Below are 21823 nucleotides of genomic sequence, written 5' to 3' on the forward strand. Positions count from 1 at the left end.
GTGAGTGGAGCGTGGGACTCTTGATCTGGGTTCGAGTTTGAGCCCCATGTTGAGTGTGGAGATTACTTAAAAATAAAAAAATCTTGAAAAAAAAAACCACGCCACTTCGTACGTAATGTAACAATCCATGCTCTTCTACTAGCTTTTACTCTGTGTGGGGCTGACCTGGTAAAAAAAATCTGCCCTAAACTCTGCTTTGAAGGCACGGGAGTAGGAAGGAGGACCTTTTATTTCCTGGGGCAGTGAAGCCAATAAAACGTATGAATAGATTCAGCCTAACCTCGTGCTCCTGACTCGAGGGCTCGCCCCCTCCTTCCCCCAGCCCCGGGCCGCCCGTCGGAGGTGCCGGCTGCCTGGAGTCCCCGCTTCCTCCTGAGAGGGCAGCACCGGAGCGTCTCGGGGACGCATGCGTCCCAACTGGCACCCGGGGAATTAAAAGAAAGGGGGGGAAGCCCCAACCAAACAGGCGCCCCAAACAAAACCCAAGTGGAGGAAAGCGCGCGGCCGCGCAGACCCGGGCAGTGCAGGCGTCTCGGCCTCGCCCGCGTCCCCGGCCGCGGCGTGATGCGCACCGACCGGCCCGCGACGCCCGGGCCGCGACTGTCCCTGCAGCTGGACGCCGGCCGGGTGGCCGCGCCCCAGCCGCGCTCGCTCGCCGCCGCGGCCGTCTCCCCGTGTGCCGGCGCCGCGGGGCACCTCGCTCCCCATGGGGCCGCGGGACTGGCTGAGGACCGTGTGCTGCTGCTGCCCGTGCCGGTGCCTGGAGGAGCCCGCCGCGCCCGAGAAGGAGCCCCTGGTCAGGTGGGTGCGCGCCCCGGGCCGCGAACTGGGCTTTCCGTGGCGGCGGCGGGCGGCGCGGAGCCGGGTACCTGTGTGCCCGTCCCAGCTGGGGAGGGGGGGCTCGCTTCACGGTCGCACTGAGGCGCCCACTCAGCCCCTCGGCCCCTTCCTGGAGATCCTGTCCCTTGGGTGCGATTTTTGCCCGCGAGCACAAACCTCCGGAGGCGCGGGAGACCCGGGTGGACGCCCGCGGGAAGCGCCGAGCGAAGCGCGGGAGAGAAGTTTGCGTCGGCGTCCCATCTGGAGGATTTGCTGTGCCCGACCGTGTATTTAAGAGGCGTATTTCAGTGGAACAGGGGACTGTTTCTGTTCCACCCAGGAAAAAAGTTGGATACTGTGCATTCAATGTTATTACCAAAGAAAGACAAGTTTAGGTGACTGAGCCCAGGTGATACTTTTCACATAAAAAAATGCTTATTTTCTGTAGGGACCGCCTATTCGCTAGGATGTTGACTCATTCATTACAGGTTAAGTTAGGAAGTGTGAGGAAATGGAACGCACATTTGCAGTGCGCTTAGTGGCTCTGTTGAGGGGCCAGGTGACACAGTTTTGTCCTGGGCTGTCATTTTAAGCAATTACTTTTGTACCTTCACCGTGATGAAATGAGGGTTCCACTAGGTCATGCCTACGGGGTAGCTAGGACAGCAACACAAGATTTAAAATGAAACTGGGCACAGGACATGAGGGGAAAGTAAACAAATACTGAAGCCAGCGTTTCTTGTGAAACATGCAGCTAACATGATAAAGCTTTCGCAAGTTTTCAAAAGCATGATTTACCTTTTCTTACTCTGTCAAGTCCAAGCACTTCCCTTGACTTTTGAGGTCTTACGTAACCCCTTACTGCCTGTCCACTCTTATTTTCCAGCATATTAAATACTGTGCACTCCTTGATTTAATCAGACAGGCGTCCTTGCTGCTCTGGGAACAATCCAACTTTCTTATTGCCCCCAAGCTTGCCTTGACCTTTATCCTTCCTGCCCCCTCCAACCAGCTAAATGCTGGTTCTCAAGCCTCTCCCCACCCCAGCAGCTCTCTTTGATGACTTTGAGCTTATTCATATCTCACTACTATGATTTAGGGTTTAGAATTTACCATCTGCCCCTCACTGTTTAGTGAGCACACATGTATGTAGATATATATGTCATATCTGTTTTATATATAGAAACAATTGTACACACGATGCACAATGTTTTTGTGTGCTCTTGCTGATGGTTTCAACAAGAAACCTAGATTATTAGGTTAATATGGACAGGGAGACATCTAGTAAACTACCATTAGTCTTAAAAGAAGTGGCTAACTATCTGGAATTTCATGCTTGCTTGGACGTGCAACTTGTCAATATTCACTGTAACGAGAAATACAGTACTCATCCTCAGTGTCTTGGGTCTTTCCAGTTTTCCATCCCGGATTGCTATTTGAGTTAATAGTTTTGGTTATTTAAAAATCACTCGCCACTCCCCCTTCCTTGGCCCGCCCCATCCCCTGCAACCACTTACCTGCGGTCTGCCTTCCCAGATTTGCCTCTTCTGGAAATTGCGTATAAATGGAATCGTACACAATGTGGCCTTGGCACCTGGCTTCTTTCACTCAGAATCATGTTTTTGAGTTTCATCCATGTTGTAGCATTTATCAGCACTTCATTCCTTTTTACGGCTGAATACCCTTCTTTTGTTTGGCTTTCGTACATGTTATTTATCCATTCACCAGTGGATGGACATTTGGGTTCTTTCCACTTTTTGGCTGTGAACGTCTGTGTACAAGTTTTTGTGTGGACGTATGTTTTCAGTGACCTTGGGTTTATTCCTAGAAGTGGGATGCTGGGTCATACAGGAATCCTCCGTTTAACTTTTTGACAAACTGCCAGACTGTTTCCCAAAGTGACTGGTTTGAAATCTTGATGTGGTGAAATCATGGGGCCAGATGGTCTTAGTTTTTATTTTATGGAGAACTTCATTCTTTATGTCTTTTTTTTTTTTTCATTTATAAAAGAAGGTTTTGTATATACACTCTGCCCCTAACCAAATTCTTTTTGGTGACGTAATGGTTTTCAAATTTTGTTTCGTGCCGCAAGGGAACAGTGCCGGGATGAGGTGTGCTTGGGCGAATGACAAAGTGTCATTTGTGTATGCGGCGGGCCTTTTCCAGCACGCACCAGGGATTCTTGTGAGTTCAAGAAAAGCAACTCTGAGTCTCATCTCCTTTGCCAATCTGATCATGCGTTTTGTGTTTTGATCTTGTTCTTTTTTTTTGCCTTTTCTGGAACTTTATACCTGAAGGGAAATGCCTGTTCCTTGTCTGGTTTACGTCTGTATTTCTCTCTGTTCCGCTAGTTCTTTATTTCCCCTTTTTCTAGAAATACGCTGAGGCTTCCCCTGACTGAAAATTCATCCTGATACTGCCAAGCCCTTCAATTACCATCCTTTGCTTCCTTTTGTGTCGGGCACAAAGGTTTTGAAAGAATTGTCAACTGTACCCCCCACCCCCACTTCCTTCTTTACCACCCATTCCCCATGAAATCTGGTTTCTTTCTTGTTTCATTTTTAAAAAATATTTATTTTTGAGGGGGGAGAGGAGCAGAGGGGGAGAGAGAGAGACAGAATCCCAAGCAGACTCCCCGCTGAGCAGGGAGCCAGACGCGCGTGGCTCCATCCCATGACCCCAAGATCACCGGCGGAGCTGAAATCAAGAGTCAGAGGCTCAACCGACTGAACCACCTGGGTGCCCCTGAAATCTGGTTTCTGGCCTCTGCTTGATTACATGAAAATTGCTGTCTTGCAAGTCACAAGAGAAAGAAATCTGATGTTCTTTTCTCAGTGTGCAAGCCATACCTCTGTGCTGACCATCCGTGCTTGCTTTCACACTTCTCTTTCCCTGGCTTGTCTGATTTTGCGTTCTCTGGTTTCTGCCTGTGATCGGTCCAGTCACGCTGGTCCCTCCCCTGGTGTCTTTGCCGATGCCATATTTGTTAGCTAGACATCTTTTTGTTTTTTTCTACTTCTTAAGCTTCTGCTCTGTTCTCCAGGCCCATTTCAGCTGCCCTTTTTTTTTTTTTTTTAAGATTTTATTTATTTATTTGACAGAGAGAGACACAGCGAGAGAGGGAACATAAGCAGGGGGAGTGGGAGAAGGAGAAGCAGGCTCTCCGATGAGCAGGGAGCCCGAAGTGGGGCTCGATCCCAGGACCCCAGGATCATGACCTGAGCTGAAGGCAGATGCTTAACGACTGAGCCACCCAGGCGCCCCATCAGCTGCCACCTTTGTGAGGGAGCCTTAGAAAGTCTCCCCAAGCAGTTATGGTGTCTCTTTACTTTCTCTCTACCCCTCGGGTCACTTCTGGTTATGACAGTTCTAAGCTGGGTGCTGCAACCCCAGCTTGACTGGAGGTTCTACTCTGGGTTGGAGGGGCTAAATCCAGCTCACCTGCCAACCCTGCTGTGCCCAGCACAGTGCTCAACATGGGGTAAGAACTGAATAGCTACTTTTTGATGGGTAATGATTACAACACTAGCTGTTCATTTGTTAATTTCCATGTGTAAATTTTTGAAAAATTTATTCAAAACAAAATGCTCTTGAGCCAACACACATACACCCACCATCCGCCATAAGAAAACAGTGATAGAATTGAAGCCCTCCACCTATCTCTCATGACTGCATCTACTTTCCTTCTTAACTTTATAGAAATGGTGCATCCTGGGTATAAGCCATTGCGTGAGTGAGGTTTCTTTGCATACCTTCTGTCATTAGTCATAAGGACTGAATGAAATAGGTGTTATTTACCTCCATTTTATAAAGGAAGAACCCAAGGCTTAGAGAGTTGAAATGAATTCAGAGTCACAGTTGGTAAGTCGGAGAGCCAGAATTTGAATCCAGGTCTGTCAGACTTCCAAGTCCGTGCCTTGCATTGTAAAAAATTCAGAAAACTACCAAATATTTTCCAGAAGTAACTTATAATACTTATGCATGAGAAACTGGTGGATATCAGTAGCCTTCACTCCTGTCTGTTTTGGCCCCTTTCTCCTTCCCTTTTTCCCTGTCCTTCATAGCTATAGTTCTTTTACCTAGAAGTGGAAGCAACCAGGCCCCGTGAAGTGAGCCCAGTGGGAGTTAGGAGACCTGAGTCCTACCTAGTTTCAGCTATTAACTAGCTGTGGGATTTGGGGGGGGCCTCTTTACCTTCCTCAAACTTTAGTTTCTTCTTTTGCAAAATGGGCAGATCAGACTTTTTTTTTTTTTTAAGATTTGTTTTAGAGAGAGAGAGAGTATGAGAGCAGGGGGAGGGGCAGAGGGAGAGGGAAGGAAAGAATCCTCAAGCAGACTCCTCGCTGAGCGCGGAGCCCCACACAGGGCTCGATCTCACGACCCTGAGATCATGACCTGAGCCGAAATCAAGTCGGACTCAACCGACTGAGCAACCCAGGTGCCCTGGGAGATCAGACTTTGATGCATGATCTTGCAGGGCTGTTCCAGGCTTGATGCAAATTGTCCTCCTCTTGCGGGCTTATGTCCGCTGAAATCGTTTGACTGGGACCCCAGGGGCAGTGAGACCATCTGTGGTACAGGGAAGGAACCTGAAGGCCCAGGGCAATGCATCACAACCACTTGTCCAACTCCTTAGCTGCCCAGGGCTGTTTCACCAGCAAATAGGTGAGCAGTCATCTCTAATGCCAGGAAGCTTGAGAACAGGTCTGGAGAAAGGACATAAGACCTGACCTTCACACCAGGCTTCAGGCCCAAAGAAAGCCAGAGGTTTTGTTCAGTCTCATTGTTTTCTTCCCCTTCACTCCGATTTTAGGACAGAGTCGTCTAAGACTCATCTTTTCCATCATCTTGGAAGGTTTGAGGTTGTGCACGCCGTTCTTCTCTGTCCTGCCTGTATTCCTAAAATAAATAGTGATCAAACCACAAGGAACCAATGTGCACTGAGGACAAATGGATTGTTTTGGAAAGGCTAGATCATTGATCATTTGTAAAAGAGTGAATGACTTTTTGGCTCAAGGTTTCATGTTACTAATGAAAAGAAACATAAGGGGTGTGTATCATTAGTTTCCTAGGACTGGCACAACAAAGTACCACGAGTCTGGTAGCTTAACCCAACAGAAATGTGTGCGTTCACAGTTCTGGAAGCTCTAAGGACTCTAGGGAGAATTGCTTCTTGCAGGTTCCAACTTCTGGTGGCTACTAGTGTTCTTGGCTTCTGGCTGCCCACTTCCAGTCTTTGCCTCTGTTTCCTTCCATGTGCCTCTTCTCCTCTGTCTCAAATACCCCTCTCTTTGCTCTTGTAAGGATATCAGTCATTGGATTTAGGGTCCATCATAAATCCAGCTTGATCTCATCTCAAGATCCTTAACTTAATCACAGCTGCAAAGCCCCTATTTCTGAATAAAGTCACATTCACAGGAACCAGAGGTTGGGACTTGGACAGATCTTTTGGGGGGGACACTCTTCAACCCACTATGGGGTACTTTCGGGAAAATGTTTGAGCTCAGAGCACTGGTTTTTATTTCACTTTTATAGCATGGCTTTCTTCCATCCGTGGTAAAAGCATGCTCTTGCCATATAAAAATCCCCCCCAAGCATGAGTTGTGGCCCTTGAAATGACATGATTCTGGAAGTGCAGCTGCAGTTAGCCTTTGAGCAGAGCGATGTCCCAGTCCTCCGGCACCAGAGTCCACTGCCATATGACATCCAATAGGGACAGACCTCAGAGATCTGGAAGAGCCTACGATGCAGTGTGAAGGGAGGGCCGTGCAAATGTCACACTCTAAAGCCTATTTCACAAGGGTCACTTTGAAGTGTGTCGGGGAGTACAATTCTTACGCTCTAATTTTTACTTATTCTAATCTCTGATTTTTTATTGGCTGTCGATAACTGATAAACACCATGACCACCAACTTGTTGAAAAGCCACAGAAGACAGGGAGAGAATTACAACCGTGGCTGAGTTTTTTTTAAAGATTTTATTTCTTTATTTGACAGAGAGCACAAGTAGAGCGCAGGCAGAGGGAGAGAGAGAAGCAGACTACCTGCTGAGCAGGGAGCCCGACATGGGGCTTGATCCCAGGACCCCGGGATCATGACCTGAGCCCTGGCTGAGTTTTTATTCGTGGCTCTCTTTTAAGCCACCCAAGTGAACCACGTGATGAGCGTCCACATGGCTTTAGCTCCCTGCTCTCCTCCACGCCCCCCGCCCCCCCCTCCCCGTCCAGCCTCCACTCCTGAGAGCAGAATTTACGTGCATATGTATCTGCGGGTGGTGCACAGAGACAGCCTTCTGTGTCTCCTTTTTCTGCAGTGCCTGGAGTTTCCAGCAGGGAAAAAGAAAATAAAATCTCAGTTTGCTCTTGAGGATTGTTTCCTGCCATTCTGAGAAGGAATTGAACAGGGCCTGCGAGTGTGGGCAACAGAATGGAATTTCCCAGACCATAAAGGAACGCTGGGTGTGCACTATGCTTGGGGGCCATTCTAAGCAGCGGAATCACCAATAAAAAGCACAAAAATGCAAAAAACGTGGCCCTAAATACACAACGAAAAGGACACTTGTCTACACTACGAGAGCCGAAACAGAAAGCAGAGCGACGTCTTGTTGGAGCTCAGCCGGGGACATGCCCCTTGAGTGCTGCAAAAGCACCCCCAGTATCGATTTGGGATGACAGATAAATTTTGGTACGTGGGTAAATGTGCAAATATGGGAATGATGAAGCTCAGCTGTAACTGTGTCTGTAATCCCCACTTGACGGTTGGAGAAACTGAGGCACAAGAGCTTGGGTAGCTTGCTCAGAGGCATACTTGGCCGAGCTGAGGTTCAAATCCTATTAGAAGGAGAAGGGGCTGCCTCGTACGCAGGGAGATGTGTAGCTAGCTTTTTATGTGATGTGTGCTAGAAATTGTGTTTGCAGTATGAGACCTGCCCCGAATTGTTATAACCCGGGGTTGAGAGCCCTCGGGCCCATTTTTCTGTATTCAGGCTGCCTGTGGGAAAGCAGGTGCCCGTGGGAAAGATGGGTGGTGGGTTTAAGACACTTGGGAGGCAATCACCACCAGCTCGAGAGGAACAATAATCCTTTACATGTGTGGAGTTTTTCATTTCACAGTGTGGACTCACATGACCTCCGAGCTGAGTAAATTGTCTTCTACCCTTGGAAGGGCTTAAAAAAAATGTTGGCTGAAGTGTTCGTGTCAGTGAGATCTCTCCGACTGGGGCCCAGATGGCCTGACTCTTTCCCCTTAGTGTGCCGCAGGGCGCACCCCCCCCCTGCCCCCTCTCCCCCTTCCCCGCCCCCCCCCCCCCCCCCCCCCCCCAGCTAACGCAGCTCGGCCATGACTTCCTGCAGAACTTGCAGGTACAAAGCCCAGAGCCCTGGGCCAGACAGTGATTCATAGGAAGCGCCTGGCGAGGCACAAAGGATTCCTACTGCAGGAATCGGCTCCCAGCTCGAAGAATCTATTGCAAAGCCTGGATTTTTACCTCCTTGAAAGCCAGAGGGGAGAGAGGCGTGGGTCAAGGGCACAGTTCCCAGAACGGCACTTCAGGTCCAATGAGTAGGAGGTGAATGCTTTACCAAGAAGTCAGCCACTCAAGGTTCACAGAAGGATGACTTTTAAAGGTTTTCTTCCCAGGAGACCTCCAGAGTCCTTCTTCCCCTTTTAGTGAATTGCGTGAGTCAGTCTTAGTGACATTGGAAGTTCCTGAGAAGATGAAATTTCTTTCTCTTATGCATCCTGTGATCTAGGTTTCCTGGAACTTTTTATTCTCTAGATAGCTTGAAGGGATCTTATCATTACACCTTTGTTTAAAAAGTAAATTCTGCTCCAGTGCTGGGTAAAATAAGTTTATTTTGTTAGCGATTGAAGTCCTTTTTAGTCTGGTGAATACATATTTGTTTGGTGCCAATTATATACTGTGCGCTCTGTTCTTTTGGGCCTTTTTTAGGGAATAATTTAGGTGAGACACTGTGTATCTGAAGTACCCCCCTACTGCCCAAAGGTGGTAAGAGTTTACTGAATTCCCCCCCTCACTTATTATTTTTTTCCTTAACTTTAAAAAATCCAGGTTTGTATATGTGATATCAGAAACTAAAAACACGTAAAAATAGGTACAGTATAAACAACTATAAAGTGAATATTCTTGTAACCACCATCTGGGGCAAGAGATAACTCTGGCTAGTCCTATATCTCCCACCCCTGATTGTGTCTAGATTTTTGTGATAGTCATTTCCTGGCTTTTCTTTAAAGCTTTACCATCTATGTGTGCACCTTGAACATGTATTTTAGTTTTGCTTGCTTTTAAGCTGTACCTAAATGACATCAAACTGTGTGAGATCCATCCACTTTGCTGTGCGTAGCTTAACCTGTGATTCTCAGTGCTCCGTAGGGTATCCATTTTGTTCACCCATTCTACTGTTGGTGGACTTTTGGGTGGTGTTGGCTGGTGAAATTGTTCATCCTTCAGCCATACGGGCCGTCCCTTGGGTCCTCAGATACACCAAGCATGCTCCTGTCTCGGGGCCTTTGCACTTCCTGCTCTACCTGTTTAGAATGTTCTTTCTCCACTTACCTGTATGGGTAACTCCCTCACTTTATCCAGGTCTCTGCTCAAAGTCATTTTATCAGAAAGTGCTTCCCTCACTACCCCTTTTAAAACAGTGCCCCCACCCCCTCACTCTGTCCCTTATTCACCATGTATTCCTTCCGACCCCTGAGCATCGCCTGACGTAAGCTTATGTGCTTATTGTCTGCTTCCTCCCGTGAGACTGTGAGCCCACCTTCGTAAACTTAAACAGCTAAAAAATGTTAAGAGTTTGTCTGTGAGTCTGGAGACAGGGATTTCCAGCCTCATTTCTACCATTCAGAGCCCTATGAACTTGGGAAACAACAATTCATCACTTAGCAAATATTTATTGAGCATCTCCTCTGTGCCAGGAGCTGTTGTCAGCACTATCGCAAGTGATATATCACAATATCACCGAGCCAAGTAGGTAGTGATCCTCTCCTCCTTTTATTCTAGTGGGGGGAGGAAGCAGCAAACATAATAAGTAAATTGGAAGATAAATATGTGTGTAGGAAAAAGAAAAGGCAGAGCATGGGCGGGGGGTACGCTTGCCATTTTAAGTAGATTGGTCAGCTCCTCATCCAGGAGCTAATGTTTAGACAGAGATTTGAAGGAGGGGAGGGAGTGAGGCATGTGGATATCTGGGGGAAAACATTCTAGGTAGAAGGATCAGCCAGTGTGACTGGGGGGTTCAGAGGACAGCAAAGAGGCCAGAGTGGCTGGGATGTCATATGGGGCCCAATAGAACACCGAATGACTGGCTTATATTCTAGGTCAAATGGGAGCCACTGCAGGGTTTTGTGGGAGGGGCAGCATGGTCTGATTTACATAGCAAGGAGATCACTTTGGCTGTTGTGTTAGGGATAGAATTGGTGGGAGGCAACGGTGGCCAGCAGTAGGTGGAAACAGTGAGTAGAGGGATTCCTGCGCCAGGTGTAAGACAGACCCACCCTGGTTCACCAGCCCCAGACTCTGCTGGGGTGTGCTCATGCCTGCCCCTTTTATCCTTGGCTCAGGGTGGCAGAGGTAGAGGTGGATATTTTCTGAACGTAGAGCCAGAAGGATTTTCTGATGGATTGGAGGTAGGGGATGAGAGAGCCAAGAGTGACGTCAGGATTTTGGCCTGAGCAGTTGAAAGGATGGAGTTTCCACGATCTGAGTGGAGGCTGCTGGTGCTTGGTTTTAACCATGGTGAGCTCGAACTGCTTATCACACATCCACAGAAATGGGAAGAAGCAGTATGTGTAGGAGTCTGGGGACACAGGTAAGTGTAGACTTAGGAACGTGCCTCACGTAGATGGTATTTGAAGCCATGAGAGGGGGTGAGGTGAGCGGGAGTGGTGCAAGCAGAACAGAGACCAAGGATTGGGTCCCATCCTCCTGAGCCCCCCTGCCCACTTCCCAGCGTTCTTGTCAGGGCCATCTTCAAGCCGGAAAGCACTGGACACGTGCACAAGACGAGATGGCACGGGGCTCTCTGTCAGCCCTGGGGACGGAAGGCAGGGAGGGCAGGGGCACAGCGGGCACCAGGGCCAGAAAAGGGGCCCCCGATCGGGGCTTTTCTTCCTTCACATTGAGGCAGGTGGTACCTCTGGCATTGAAGAGAGTCATGGACCTCGGTGGGGAAAGGCTGAGAAAAACTCTGGCATCTATGGAACTGTGTTTAGATTGGGGGTCAAGTGATGGATCAGCCGGGTGTGAGAAAGACCCAGAGTATCTGGTGGGAGGGAAGGAAGGAAAAAAGGGAGGGAGGGAATGTAGGAAGGAGGGGACAGAGAGAGAGAAAGGGAAAAAAACAAAGAGGAAGGACAGAGGGGGGAAAAGGAGAGGGAGAGGATCTTGGATCCTCCTGCTCCATCACTGGGAGGCTTCCTTAGCGAGAGGAAGGAGAGGTCTGGAAGCCACGGGCTCAATAGGAGACCAGTTCTCAGTGGGGAATCAGATGAGGTGTCCTTAGGTAGTCAAGGGGGTGCCACCAAACGGCCTTCGGGGTCTGTTTTTTGAGACTTTGGTTGCTGTTTATTGGAGATTTTTAAAAAATCATTTATTTATTTATCAGAGAGAGAGAGAGCACGTGCACGCGAGAGAGCACACAGGGTAGGGGAAGGCAGAGGGAGAGGGAGAGAATCTCAAGCAGACTCCCAGCTGAGCACAGAGCCCCACGTGGGGCTCGATCTCGTGACCCTGAGATCATGACCTGAGCCGAAACCAAGAGTCGGACTCTGAACCAGCTGCACCACCCAGGTGGCCCTATTGGAGATTTTTATCTTTTCACTGTCTTGAGGGCTTCAGCCTTACACCACCGATCTCTGACCCACGGCCTGTCTGTGGGGAGAGCTGGGGGGGGGGGGTCACTGCAGCTCCAGGGGTCAGCAGCGGTATTCTGTGGGGTAGGGAGGACTTGTTGGTAGGGAGGACTCATGGGAAGCTCTGGAAACTCTTGGTAAGCAGCCTTAGTGGCCGCCGGCTCTTTGCACCTGCATTCCCCGGGCAGGGAGTCCGATGTTCCCAGATCTTGAGTCTCCTGGGAGCTGCAGGTGGGTTGAAAGAAAAGACTCCCAAGGGATTGGGTCTTGTGCCCCCAGGTGGGACTAGGGGTGGAATCATCCTACCTTTTGCGAGTGAAAGCTGCTTCTGCTTCTAATGTGACTTCAGAGCCACCTCTCAGATGCCCAAGCTTAATAAAATATTTATCACCAGCAGATGGTGGCCAGGGGCAAAACAGCTGCTCTCACTTTCTTTAGAACCTTTCCGAAATCATATGGGGGAGGGAGAGAAAGTCAAAGTTCCCGACTCAACACCCGCCCTTCATCCCTGCCTTTTGTCCTCCCTGGGCTTCTTGGGCTCAGACCTCAGGGCCTTTGCACTGAATTCTCTTTACACAAGCCCCAGAGTCCTTCACAGAGGTACCCGAGCTGCTTCTCCAGTCGTTTGCTTTAGGCATTTCTTTTTTTTTTTTTCCTGGTCTCTCCACCTTAAGGGTTTACAATTTTAAAATAAAGTGGATTGATGCCTGGACTGGGTGGGCGGTGCAGGATAAAAGGAACAGGGACTAGCATGCTGGAGCAAAGAATCTGGGATCAGTGAGTCGGGTGGGCTCTGACAGAACCCTCCCTCACTTTCATCTTGACCAGTATGTGGCTGACCAGATGGGCAGGCCACATTCCACGCTCAGGAGGACGGCAGGAGCCCCAGGCAAACAGCACGGGTCAGAGTCATTGCTCTCTCAGAGGCAGAAGCGCGCGATGCTCTTGCCTGTTTTATGCCATTCCCCTGGGTGTCAGTGACTAGGCAGTCTGAGGCCCGTGGGACGCCAGGGCAACACGGCTCCTAATTAGGGCAGCGTTATAGTTGTGCAGAGAGCTCTGGAGGCCCCACCTGCCTGGAGGCAGGAGCCCTTTGAACAGGCCCGGTGTTGACCTCCCTGCAGAGCTGCGTTTGGGTTTGCAGACCAAGCAGGAGAGGCTGTGTTTCACATTGGCTGGAGTCACGCATATTCCTGTGTGTGTGTGTGTGTGTGTGTGTGTGTGTGTGTGTTGGAGTGAAAGACAGACAGACAACGAGGGAGAGAGAGAGATTGGCTTTGAGAGGCAGGGGGACTAGCCAGGGAGGCACCTGTTGTAATCTTCTCAAAACATGCAAAGAAATTGTGGATTGCTAGCAGAAAGTGGGCTAGATTATTCAGGATCAGATGTTGTTGATCACCGATAATGGGGGTGGATACTGCCTAATTTCTCAACCTCGGCTTTGGGAAAGTTTTGAAAAGGTGGCAGGGGTGCGTTGTGGCTGAGATTTCCTTTAACAGCTCACTCGGCTACATTCAACACGTACTTTTAAAGCACCTCCTCTGTGCCTGACCCTGCCAGGCCATGTGGGATGTCAAGAAGTGCAGAAAACAGTCCCTGCCTGGAGGAACTTTCCAGCCGGTGGCAGAGTCAAGACTCACACGAATGAAACAAATTCGGGGACGAGGAAGAGAGCGGTTTCAGGAAAGTACTAGGGTTTCGAGGCCTTGGAGGGAAATGTCTCATGCATCGGGAGCCCGGGTGGTGTCTCTGGGGTCTCAGGGCCGGGAGGAGCCACCCTGGGGGGAATTTGCCGGTTTGTACGGGGACCACGGCACACGTGTACTTGTTATCTGAGCCGCTCCATTTGTGGGTGTCCAGCATTTGGCTGTCCAGTCTGTGACACGTGGCTGCTTGGAGCCACCCCACTGGGGACCTCCTGCTGGGAGGACTGTCAGCTGGCTGTCAGTCCTCGACAGACGGTTAAGCAACACCAGAGCCTGGTCCGTGTCTGCAAAGGGGGGGATAGCGTTCCCTACCCTTCTGACCTCAGATGGCCCTGTCACAGGAAGCACGGGACGTGGGAGCCCTCGGACGAAGCTCTGTAGTGCAGCCGTGCTTTCTCAATAGTGTAAAATCTACTGAGGCGGACACCTCTCCGGGGTCTGCCTGCCCTTTGGAATTCCTCCGGGCCCCACCTTTGTCTTCCTTGTGGCTCCCCTGCTCTCTCCAGTCGCCCCCCCATCCCCCACGCTGTTTCAGTCTAGCTGTTCCCGGAGGCCTTTCCTTACTCCTCAGGCCCAGGCCGGGCCTCCGATGCTACGGCTTCCAGGTGATGGAAATGCACGTGCATTTCTCCCTAGTCTAGATGGCCAGCACCATCCTCGTTCCTCAGCCCGGATCCTGACCTCCCTGTGAATGTCCCGTAGGCTCGGGGTCAACCGTGGCCTCCTCTGCGTGGTGCCAGTTGAAGGCATCCCTCTCCCTCGTCAGCTAGGCCTCTGCTCACACCCCGGGGCCGCCCGCCACCGGGCTCCAGCGTCTCGGGATGTCCGTTCCCGCCCTGTTTCCACAGCCACCCCCTTGCCCGTGCTCGCCCCAACCAGTATTTCAGACGTTTAGAATGACATATGTATTTGTTAGCAGAACTCCCCCTTCCCTGTGCCCCAAAGAAACCTTCGTTGTAACTCTAAAAATGAGATTTAAATCGAGCGGCCCTGGTGGTTGTGGCTGGTTTGTGGGCTTCTGTCTCTGTCTGCCCATCTCCTGCGGCACTCCTTCCCCGCCAACTGCCCCCTGGGCCCCTGACAGAGGACCTCAAAGATCAGGTCATGAACACCGCACCTGCCGTCTTGGCATGGCCTCCTAGGCCATGTCCTTGTTCCTTCTTCCCCCGAGTTGTTTCTATTTTTTTTTTTTTTTAAGATTTTATTTATTTGTTTGACAGAGAGAGAGAGAGAGACAGCACAAGCAGGGGAAGCAGCAGACAGAGGGAGAGGGAGAAGCAGGCTCCCCGCCGAACAGAGAGCCCAGGACCCTGGGATCATGACCCAAGCCAAAGGCAGACGCTTAACTGACTAAGTCACCCAGGTGCCACCCCCCACGCCGAGTTGTTTCTAAAACCCAGACCTGACAAGGCTCAGAATCCCCTTAACACTTGACAGTTCACAGAATAAAGCCCGAACTCCAGCACTGTCATCAGTCTGACCCCGAACGACCTTTTCTTCCTCCCATCCTTCTGTCTCCCTCGGTGCGTGCGCTGTGTGGTGCAGCCATACAGGGAGGCATGGAATCTCCCAGCCCTGTGGGCACCTCAGAGGCTCCTGCTGTTCCCTCTGCCGGGAACACCTTTCCCCTGGCTTCTCCTGGCGACAGGCTGTGCTTCCTCAGGTCTGGGCTAGATGTCGCCTCCACAAAACCTTTCTTGAACTTCCTTCTCATCACACAGGTTGTCACCCCTTCTCTGGCTCTATGACATTCTGTTTATACTTAAAAAAAATTTAATTTCACTTATCTCATTGCACTTATAGTCACAGGAAGGGCGGGGGCAATGTCCTATTTGTTTTCAAGTCCCCAGAGAACCCTGGGGCCCAGGATACAGCAGGCATCCATTCCATGTTCGTTGAATCAACAACTGATGGAATGAATGAATGAATTCGACATGCTTGTTAAAGCCCGTGTGGCCAGGGCACTGAGGCCTCATTTGCCTCCTCTTTTGTTGGCTCATCATTTTTTTGTTAAATTTTTAAATTTAAATTCAATTTAGTTTACGTAGAGTGTGTTACTAGTCTTGGAGGTAGAGTTTAGTGATTCATCGTTGCAAACAACACCCAGTGCTCATTACATCACGTGCCCTTCCCTCCCCAATGTCCATCACACAGTTACCCCTTCCCCGCACCCCCTCCCCTCCAGCAACCCTTAGTTTGTTTCCTATGATAAAGAGTCTCTTATGGTTTGCCTCCCACTCTGTTTTTATCTTATTTTATTTTTCCTTCCCTCCCCCTCAGTTCTTCTGTTTTGTTTCTTAAATTCCACATATAAGTGAAATCATGTGGTATTTATCTTTCTCTGACTTATTTCACTTAGGATAACGCCCTCTAGTTCCATCCACATTGTTGCAAATGGCAAGATTCCATTCTTTTTGATGGCTGAGTAATATTCCTGTGTGTGTGTGTGTGTGTGTGTGTGTGTACACCCCACACCTTCTTTATCCATTCATCTGTCGATGGACATCTGGGTTCTTTCCATAGTTTGGCTATTGTGGACATTGCTGCTATAAACATTGGGGTGCAGGTGCCCCTTCGGATCACTACATTTGTATCTTTGGGGTAAATACCCAGTATGCTGAGTCATAGGGCAGCTCTATTTTCAACTTCTTGAGGAACCTCCATACTGTTTCCCAGAGTGGCTGCACCAGCTTGCATTCCCACCAGCAGTGTAGGAGGGTTCCCCTTTCTCCACATCCTCGCCAACATCTGTTGTTTCCTGTCTTGTTAATTTTAGCCATTCTGACTGGTGTGAGGTGGTATCTCATTGTGGTTTTGATTTCTATTTCCCTGATGGCTAGTGATGTTGAGCACTTTTTCATGTGTCTGTTGACCATTTGGATGTCTTCTTTGGAGTAGTGTCTGTTCATGTCTTCTGCCCATTTCTGACTGGATTCTTTGTTGGCTCATCATTCTGAAGAAGTGCTTTCTGCGTTTCTGCCTTTGCCATGTTGGGCCGCCTACATGACAGCCGGGCGGCTGAGAGCACTGTGGCTGAGCAGTCTGGTTCCCCAGTCGTTTCCCGATCGCTCTGATCCCTTTGTCCAGTCCCAGACCCTACATGTTGCACTGCAGCTAGAGGGATTTAAGGGTCCAGTGTCTCGGTCCTCTGTCTGAGGCAGATAGTGGCCTCCTGCTGGCCTTAGCTCTAAGATCCCCTCCCCACTTATGCTCCAGTTTTTACAGGTGGGCCCCGGCCCTCCCCAGGGCCTTTGAATGTATTGTTTCATTTGCCTGGAGCTATGTTCTTATCTTTCAACTTGAAGTTCAAGCACCCCGTCTTCTTTACGATGCCTACCTGATGCTTTTCCCCGCTGGCTCTCAAGGCTCTCTGAACTCCCCCTCTATAGCACGTCTCCCAGTTTTTCACTATATAGTCATCTGGTCATTCATTAATGTGATTCTCTCCCTGGGCTGTAGTGAGTTCCAAGGATGGGGATCGTGTCTGTTTTGTTCACAATTTTACGGAGCCGTGTGATTTACACGGAGTCAGCACTTCATACATGTAATAATGAAGGGAACAGCCCCGGCATGACCCTACCTGTGCAGTCCCACAGAAGCTCACCAGGGCCGGGTACAAGCAGGTCCTAAGTATGGGGCTTTGCTGCTCACCTCCTCCAGAAGCCCAAACATGGATACCACCTTGTAGAACGTAAATCCTACAACAAACACAAGAGACGGGATGACTGAACTTCTTACTCAACATCTCACATCGCTTGCTGAAAGTATTGCATATTTGTTTCTCCACTTTCTTGTGAGGAATTTGATAGACATTCTGTTGCCATTGTGTTCTCAGTTTATTGTGCTTCCATGAAAAATTCATCTCTTCAGGTCAATTGTCAATTTCTTCTTTTAATCACACGAGAATTTTATCCCCCCTCTGTTGGATTTCCTTTTTTTGTTTTCACTGCTGGGATGTGTAGTGCTAAATTTCGTGTTGAATGTAGTAAAATCACCTCTACCCAGGCGTCTGCTTGCATCTGTTCTCTGCTATTTTTAAAGTGATTTTTGAAATTGTTCTATTGTGCTATGCTTAATAATTAGAGACAATTCAGACCTTGTTATTAGAAATATATATACTTATATATTACATTGTATATTATACAGTATATAAGATTTTATTTGTATTACACATTACATGCGTATGATGTATACATTACATATATTACATGTATTACCAAATGCTTATACCCCTTTTTTTAAACACCATAGTGATAGCAATCCGTATTCTTCATTTGGAGCAACTCTGGCAAGAGATGATGAAAAGAATTTGTGGAGCATGCCCCACGATGTGTCCCACACAGAGGCAGATGACGACAGAATCCTGTACAATTTGATAGTCGTTCGAAATCAGCAGGCCAAAGATTCAGAGGTAAGCAGATCTTGCTGTGTGCCGATGATAATGGCCAGTCCGAAATAGCAGTGACCCAGAAGGCCAGCTTGGAATAAAGAAAAAAGGGAAAAAGGAGATATTCGGAATGAGGGCAGGTATTTTAGCAGCCTGGGGTTGCTAATTATAGCTGGTCTTGGCTGACCTGCTGGATACACAGATAAGACTGACTTCCAGGTACGACCTCGAAGATGGAAGGATTATAGAAACAGCAAGGCTGTGTTGCTGACAACGGATCATCTTCCGCGGCTTACCCGTGCTTCTGTAATTTTTCCGGTTGCTTGGCAAGCCACAGTTAGAAGATTACGACTGACATGGAAGGGGATTTTGCGTTACAACGAATCGTGAATTAGTGGGGCCTGAATTAGTTTTATTTATTTTTTCTGCTTCTTAAATTGTGCGTGTTGATTAGATAGCAGCGTATTGTAATTTTTGTGATGAAGCATGAAATCAGTCTTTTTTTTCTGGTAGTAGCAATGTTTAAAATTATTAATTTTTCAGAGCAGTTTTAGATTTATAGAGAAATAGAGCAGAAAGAACAGCCACTACCTCCAAGGTCCACGGTTTCCCCCATTATTAACATCTTGCATTGGGGCGGGGGGGGGTACATTTGTTACAGACAGTATTGATACATTTAGCTAAAGTCCAGAGGTTACATCAGGGTTCACTCTTTGTAGTGTATTGTATGGGTTTTGACAAATGGATAATGACAGGGGCTGAAAACACTCTTAATGAACTCTTATCCCCAAGTTATTGGTATGGAAACACTGGAATATTGAAAAGGACAGAACTATAGTAAGTTAAGAGAAAACAAGGGAGATCATGTTTTATTTTCTCATTATAGTACTATATATAATATAATATGATGGGTATCATTTTCCAAATAATATGAACTTTTCTCAATTCTGAGTTCATCAGTGAGTTCTGAGTAGATACCTATATTAAATACAGACTTCATGTTTTACTTTGTATCTTAGAGTAATTGAGAAGAATAAGGACATTGAAAACCCCAGGCTCTGGGTCTGAAGAGAGGTACCAGAGAGCGTGTATGTGTGTTGCTGGGGGCAGGTGGCCATGGGAGGGGTCATCTTTTCCTTATCTGGGTTTCTTTATTTTTGCTAATTAATTGCTAACTATTTTTTTCCCCAAAAAACATGCGTTAGCAGGAAGTGATAACTTTCAGAAGAGCCACGTGTCCTTTTATTCTGGTGCGGCTTGGATACGTTTAGGGGGTTAGAAGCAGGTGTGGAGGTGGGGATCACGGGGTGGGGACAGGGCTGACACTTGCCTCTGGTCCTTCAGGCCCGGGGGTGGGGTGGACTGGAGAGTCTGCAGTGGCTATGGAGGAGAGTCCTGTCTTGGGTGTGGAGTGCTGATGAGGACGGCCTCTGCTAGACATCTGTCACAGGGTTTAACTCGGGCACAGCATCCCTCAAGTGGCCGGCTGTGTTCTTCACTGTCCCCGGCTTCCCGTGTCCCCGGCACAATTCCGTCCTCTGCTAGTAACACCGAAAGCACATCATCAAGCCCCTCCAGCCAAGTCCTGCCACCCTGGCTGCCCTTCTTGAGTATATGGACAGGAATGCGTGACCTTGCTTGCCCTTGATGAGAAGAGCCACCCCTTACCCTACTAAAATGGGCTGAGCCGTGAGAGTTCCTTTCTGCCGGTGAGAATAGACCTCTTCTGACCCCACCATGCCCAAAGCTGTTAACAGCAAGAGGGCTGCAATACATGGCGCACCCCCCTCTGTCCAGGGCCCCAAGTAACCGGGGAAGGGACCGGAAGGCATGTCTGGAGCTGAGACTGGCAGCTCTCTCTGGAGGAGAGTCTTCAATAGTCTTCACTGTTGAAAAGCCAGGGCAGGAGGTAACAGGAGCTACAGAGCTCTGTGGATAAGCACAGCTTCCCAAGGGGCCTGTTGCACCATTTCTGCGCTGCTCTGGGGACTGTGTGAAGGGCCGTGCAGGAGGCTTTTTCTCCTCCTTGCCTCAGAAATGGACGAGCTTCACTCTAGAGGAACTCTGTAATGGAGACGGGCAATCAAATAAATAATATGAAGATGTGACGATAATCACACGTGAAATGATTCGAAATATTTCTGCTCATGGTGCTTCCTTTTTTTAAGTGTAAAATATATATATATATATATATATGCACAAGTATGTATATTGCATAAAATAGAGACACATTTTGTATGCAATTGCATTATAAGTGTATGTATTATTTTTTTATTATTTTTTTTAAAGTTTCCTTTTTTTTAAGTGTATGTATTATTATATATATTATATATGTATATATAATAGGGACACCTGGATAAAAATTTTCTCATATTTTCTTCCAAAAATTTGAAACACATATAAAAGCATATATTAATATATCTCTTCATTTCCCCCACATTACATACTGTTCCTCACCTTGCTTTTTTCTACTTAATGATATATTTTATTTATTTTTTTTTTAAAGATTTTATTTATTTATTTGACAGAGAGAGAGAAAGCGAGAGAGGGAACACAAGCAGGGGGAGAGGAAGAGGGAGAAGCAGGCCTCCCGCCAAGCAGGGAGCCCGATGTGGGACTCGATCCCAGGACGCTGGGATCATGACCTGAGCTGAAGGCAGACACTTAACGACCGAGCCACCCAGGCGCCCCTAATGATATATTTTAGACATAGATCCATTTCAGGATGCTCTAGATTTACCTCATTGCCTTGGGGAAGGGGTCTCTAGTATTCTCTTACCTGGATTTGCTGTCATTTATTCAACCAGTCCCTGTTAATGTTTATGTTGGTTCAGGTTTTTTGAGGCAGTGCTGCAGTGGATATCCATATATACTTGCGTGACCTTGGACAGATTTTTCAGGAATAGAATTGCTGGGTCAAAGTGCATTTAAATGCTGGAATTGCCACAGCACCTCCCTCTTGGAGGAACAGAGGAGAGAGCCCTGAGACTGCAGAACTGGGGAGCGTTGGAAGCTTATCCTGTGCTCAAGGGGAGCAGCTGCTGAGCTCCAGACAGCTGTTTGCCATGCCGAGAACATGGATCTGGAAGTGCCAGAACTTTTGATTTTTTTCCTTAATATTTATTTATTTATTTTAGACATCGAGAGACGGGGGGGGAGGGGCAGAGGGAGAGGTGCTTCAAGCAGACTCCACGCTGAGTGTGGAGCCCGACGCGGGGCTCAATCTCACTACCCTGATATCATGACCTGAGCTGAAACCAAGAGTCGGATGCTTAAAGTCCAGAGCCATCTATGCACCCATAAAACTTTTGATTTTTAAGGGAAGCTGAAAATCCCAATTTACAGATAAAATGTCCAGATTTTTATTTTTATTTATTTATATTTTTTTAAGATTTTATTATTGGCGGGGGAGGGCACAAGCAGGGGGAGTTGGAGAGGGAGAAGCAGACTCCTCGCTGTGCAGGGAGCCTGATGCTGGGCTCAATCTCAGGACCCTGGGATCATGACCTGAGCTGAAGGCAGATGCTTAACCGACTGAGCCACCCAGGTGCCCCAGATTTTTAAATGATAACTCACATTAAAAAATGTGTCAGCTAGACAAAATATGTTTATGGGCTGCAAATATATAGGGAACATTTACAACAAGGATGACTACTACGTATTATTATTGTTATGTTGTCTGGTATGAGTGAAAAATGAACCCACCATTGATTAAGGAGGTGGAGTTGGGAAGCCAGTTGGGTTGTGTTTTAAGTTTGAAGGAGTTCCTTGTTTATTACTGTTGCTTATTTTCTTTTTCACAAAGGATGAAACCGGTACAAATGTTAATAAAACAGAGGATTTTAGTTTTGAAAGAAATTCTACCTACTGAGGTACAAGAACCCTAGATATTCTTGTATGATATAATTTAGAAGCTCAAGCAAGGTATTAAGGAAAACCAGGCATTATGGTTTTCCTTGAGTAGCAATAGCATGCTGGGGATGTCCATATTTGTAATTCCCTGAAAAATGAAAAATAATTTCAAAAGTGTGTATACT

At 48.0% G+C, this 21823-nt stretch overlaps 1 protein-coding gene across 3 annotated transcripts in view; it reads left to right on the forward strand.

Annotated features, from left to right (window-relative positions):
* Window positions 1-676: 676 nt before the first annotated feature.
* MREG (melanoregulin) overlaps window positions 677-21823 on the forward strand; it is a 64639-nt gene continuing 43492 nt past the window's right edge. For all 3 annotated transcript variants that reach the window (XR_004299181.1, XM_032402614.1, XM_032402625.1), the window contains exons 1-2: window positions 677-801; window positions 17651-17810. Coding sequence is in view for 2 of the 3 variants with exons in the window: in XM_032402614.1 (XP_032258505.1) it covers window positions 707-801; window positions 17651-17810 (255 nt within the window). In the remaining variant the exon portion in view is untranslated. The remainder of the gene's footprint in view (window positions 802-17650; window positions 17811-21823) is intronic.

This window comes from Phoca vitulina, unplaced genomic scaffold (genome assembly GCF_004348235.1).
Source record: "Phoca vitulina isolate PV1807 unplaced genomic scaffold, GSC_HSeal_1.0 scaffold1, whole genome shotgun sequence".
In the NCBI taxonomy this organism is placed as follows: Eukaryota; Metazoa; Chordata; class Mammalia; order Carnivora; family Phocidae; genus Phoca; species Phoca vitulina.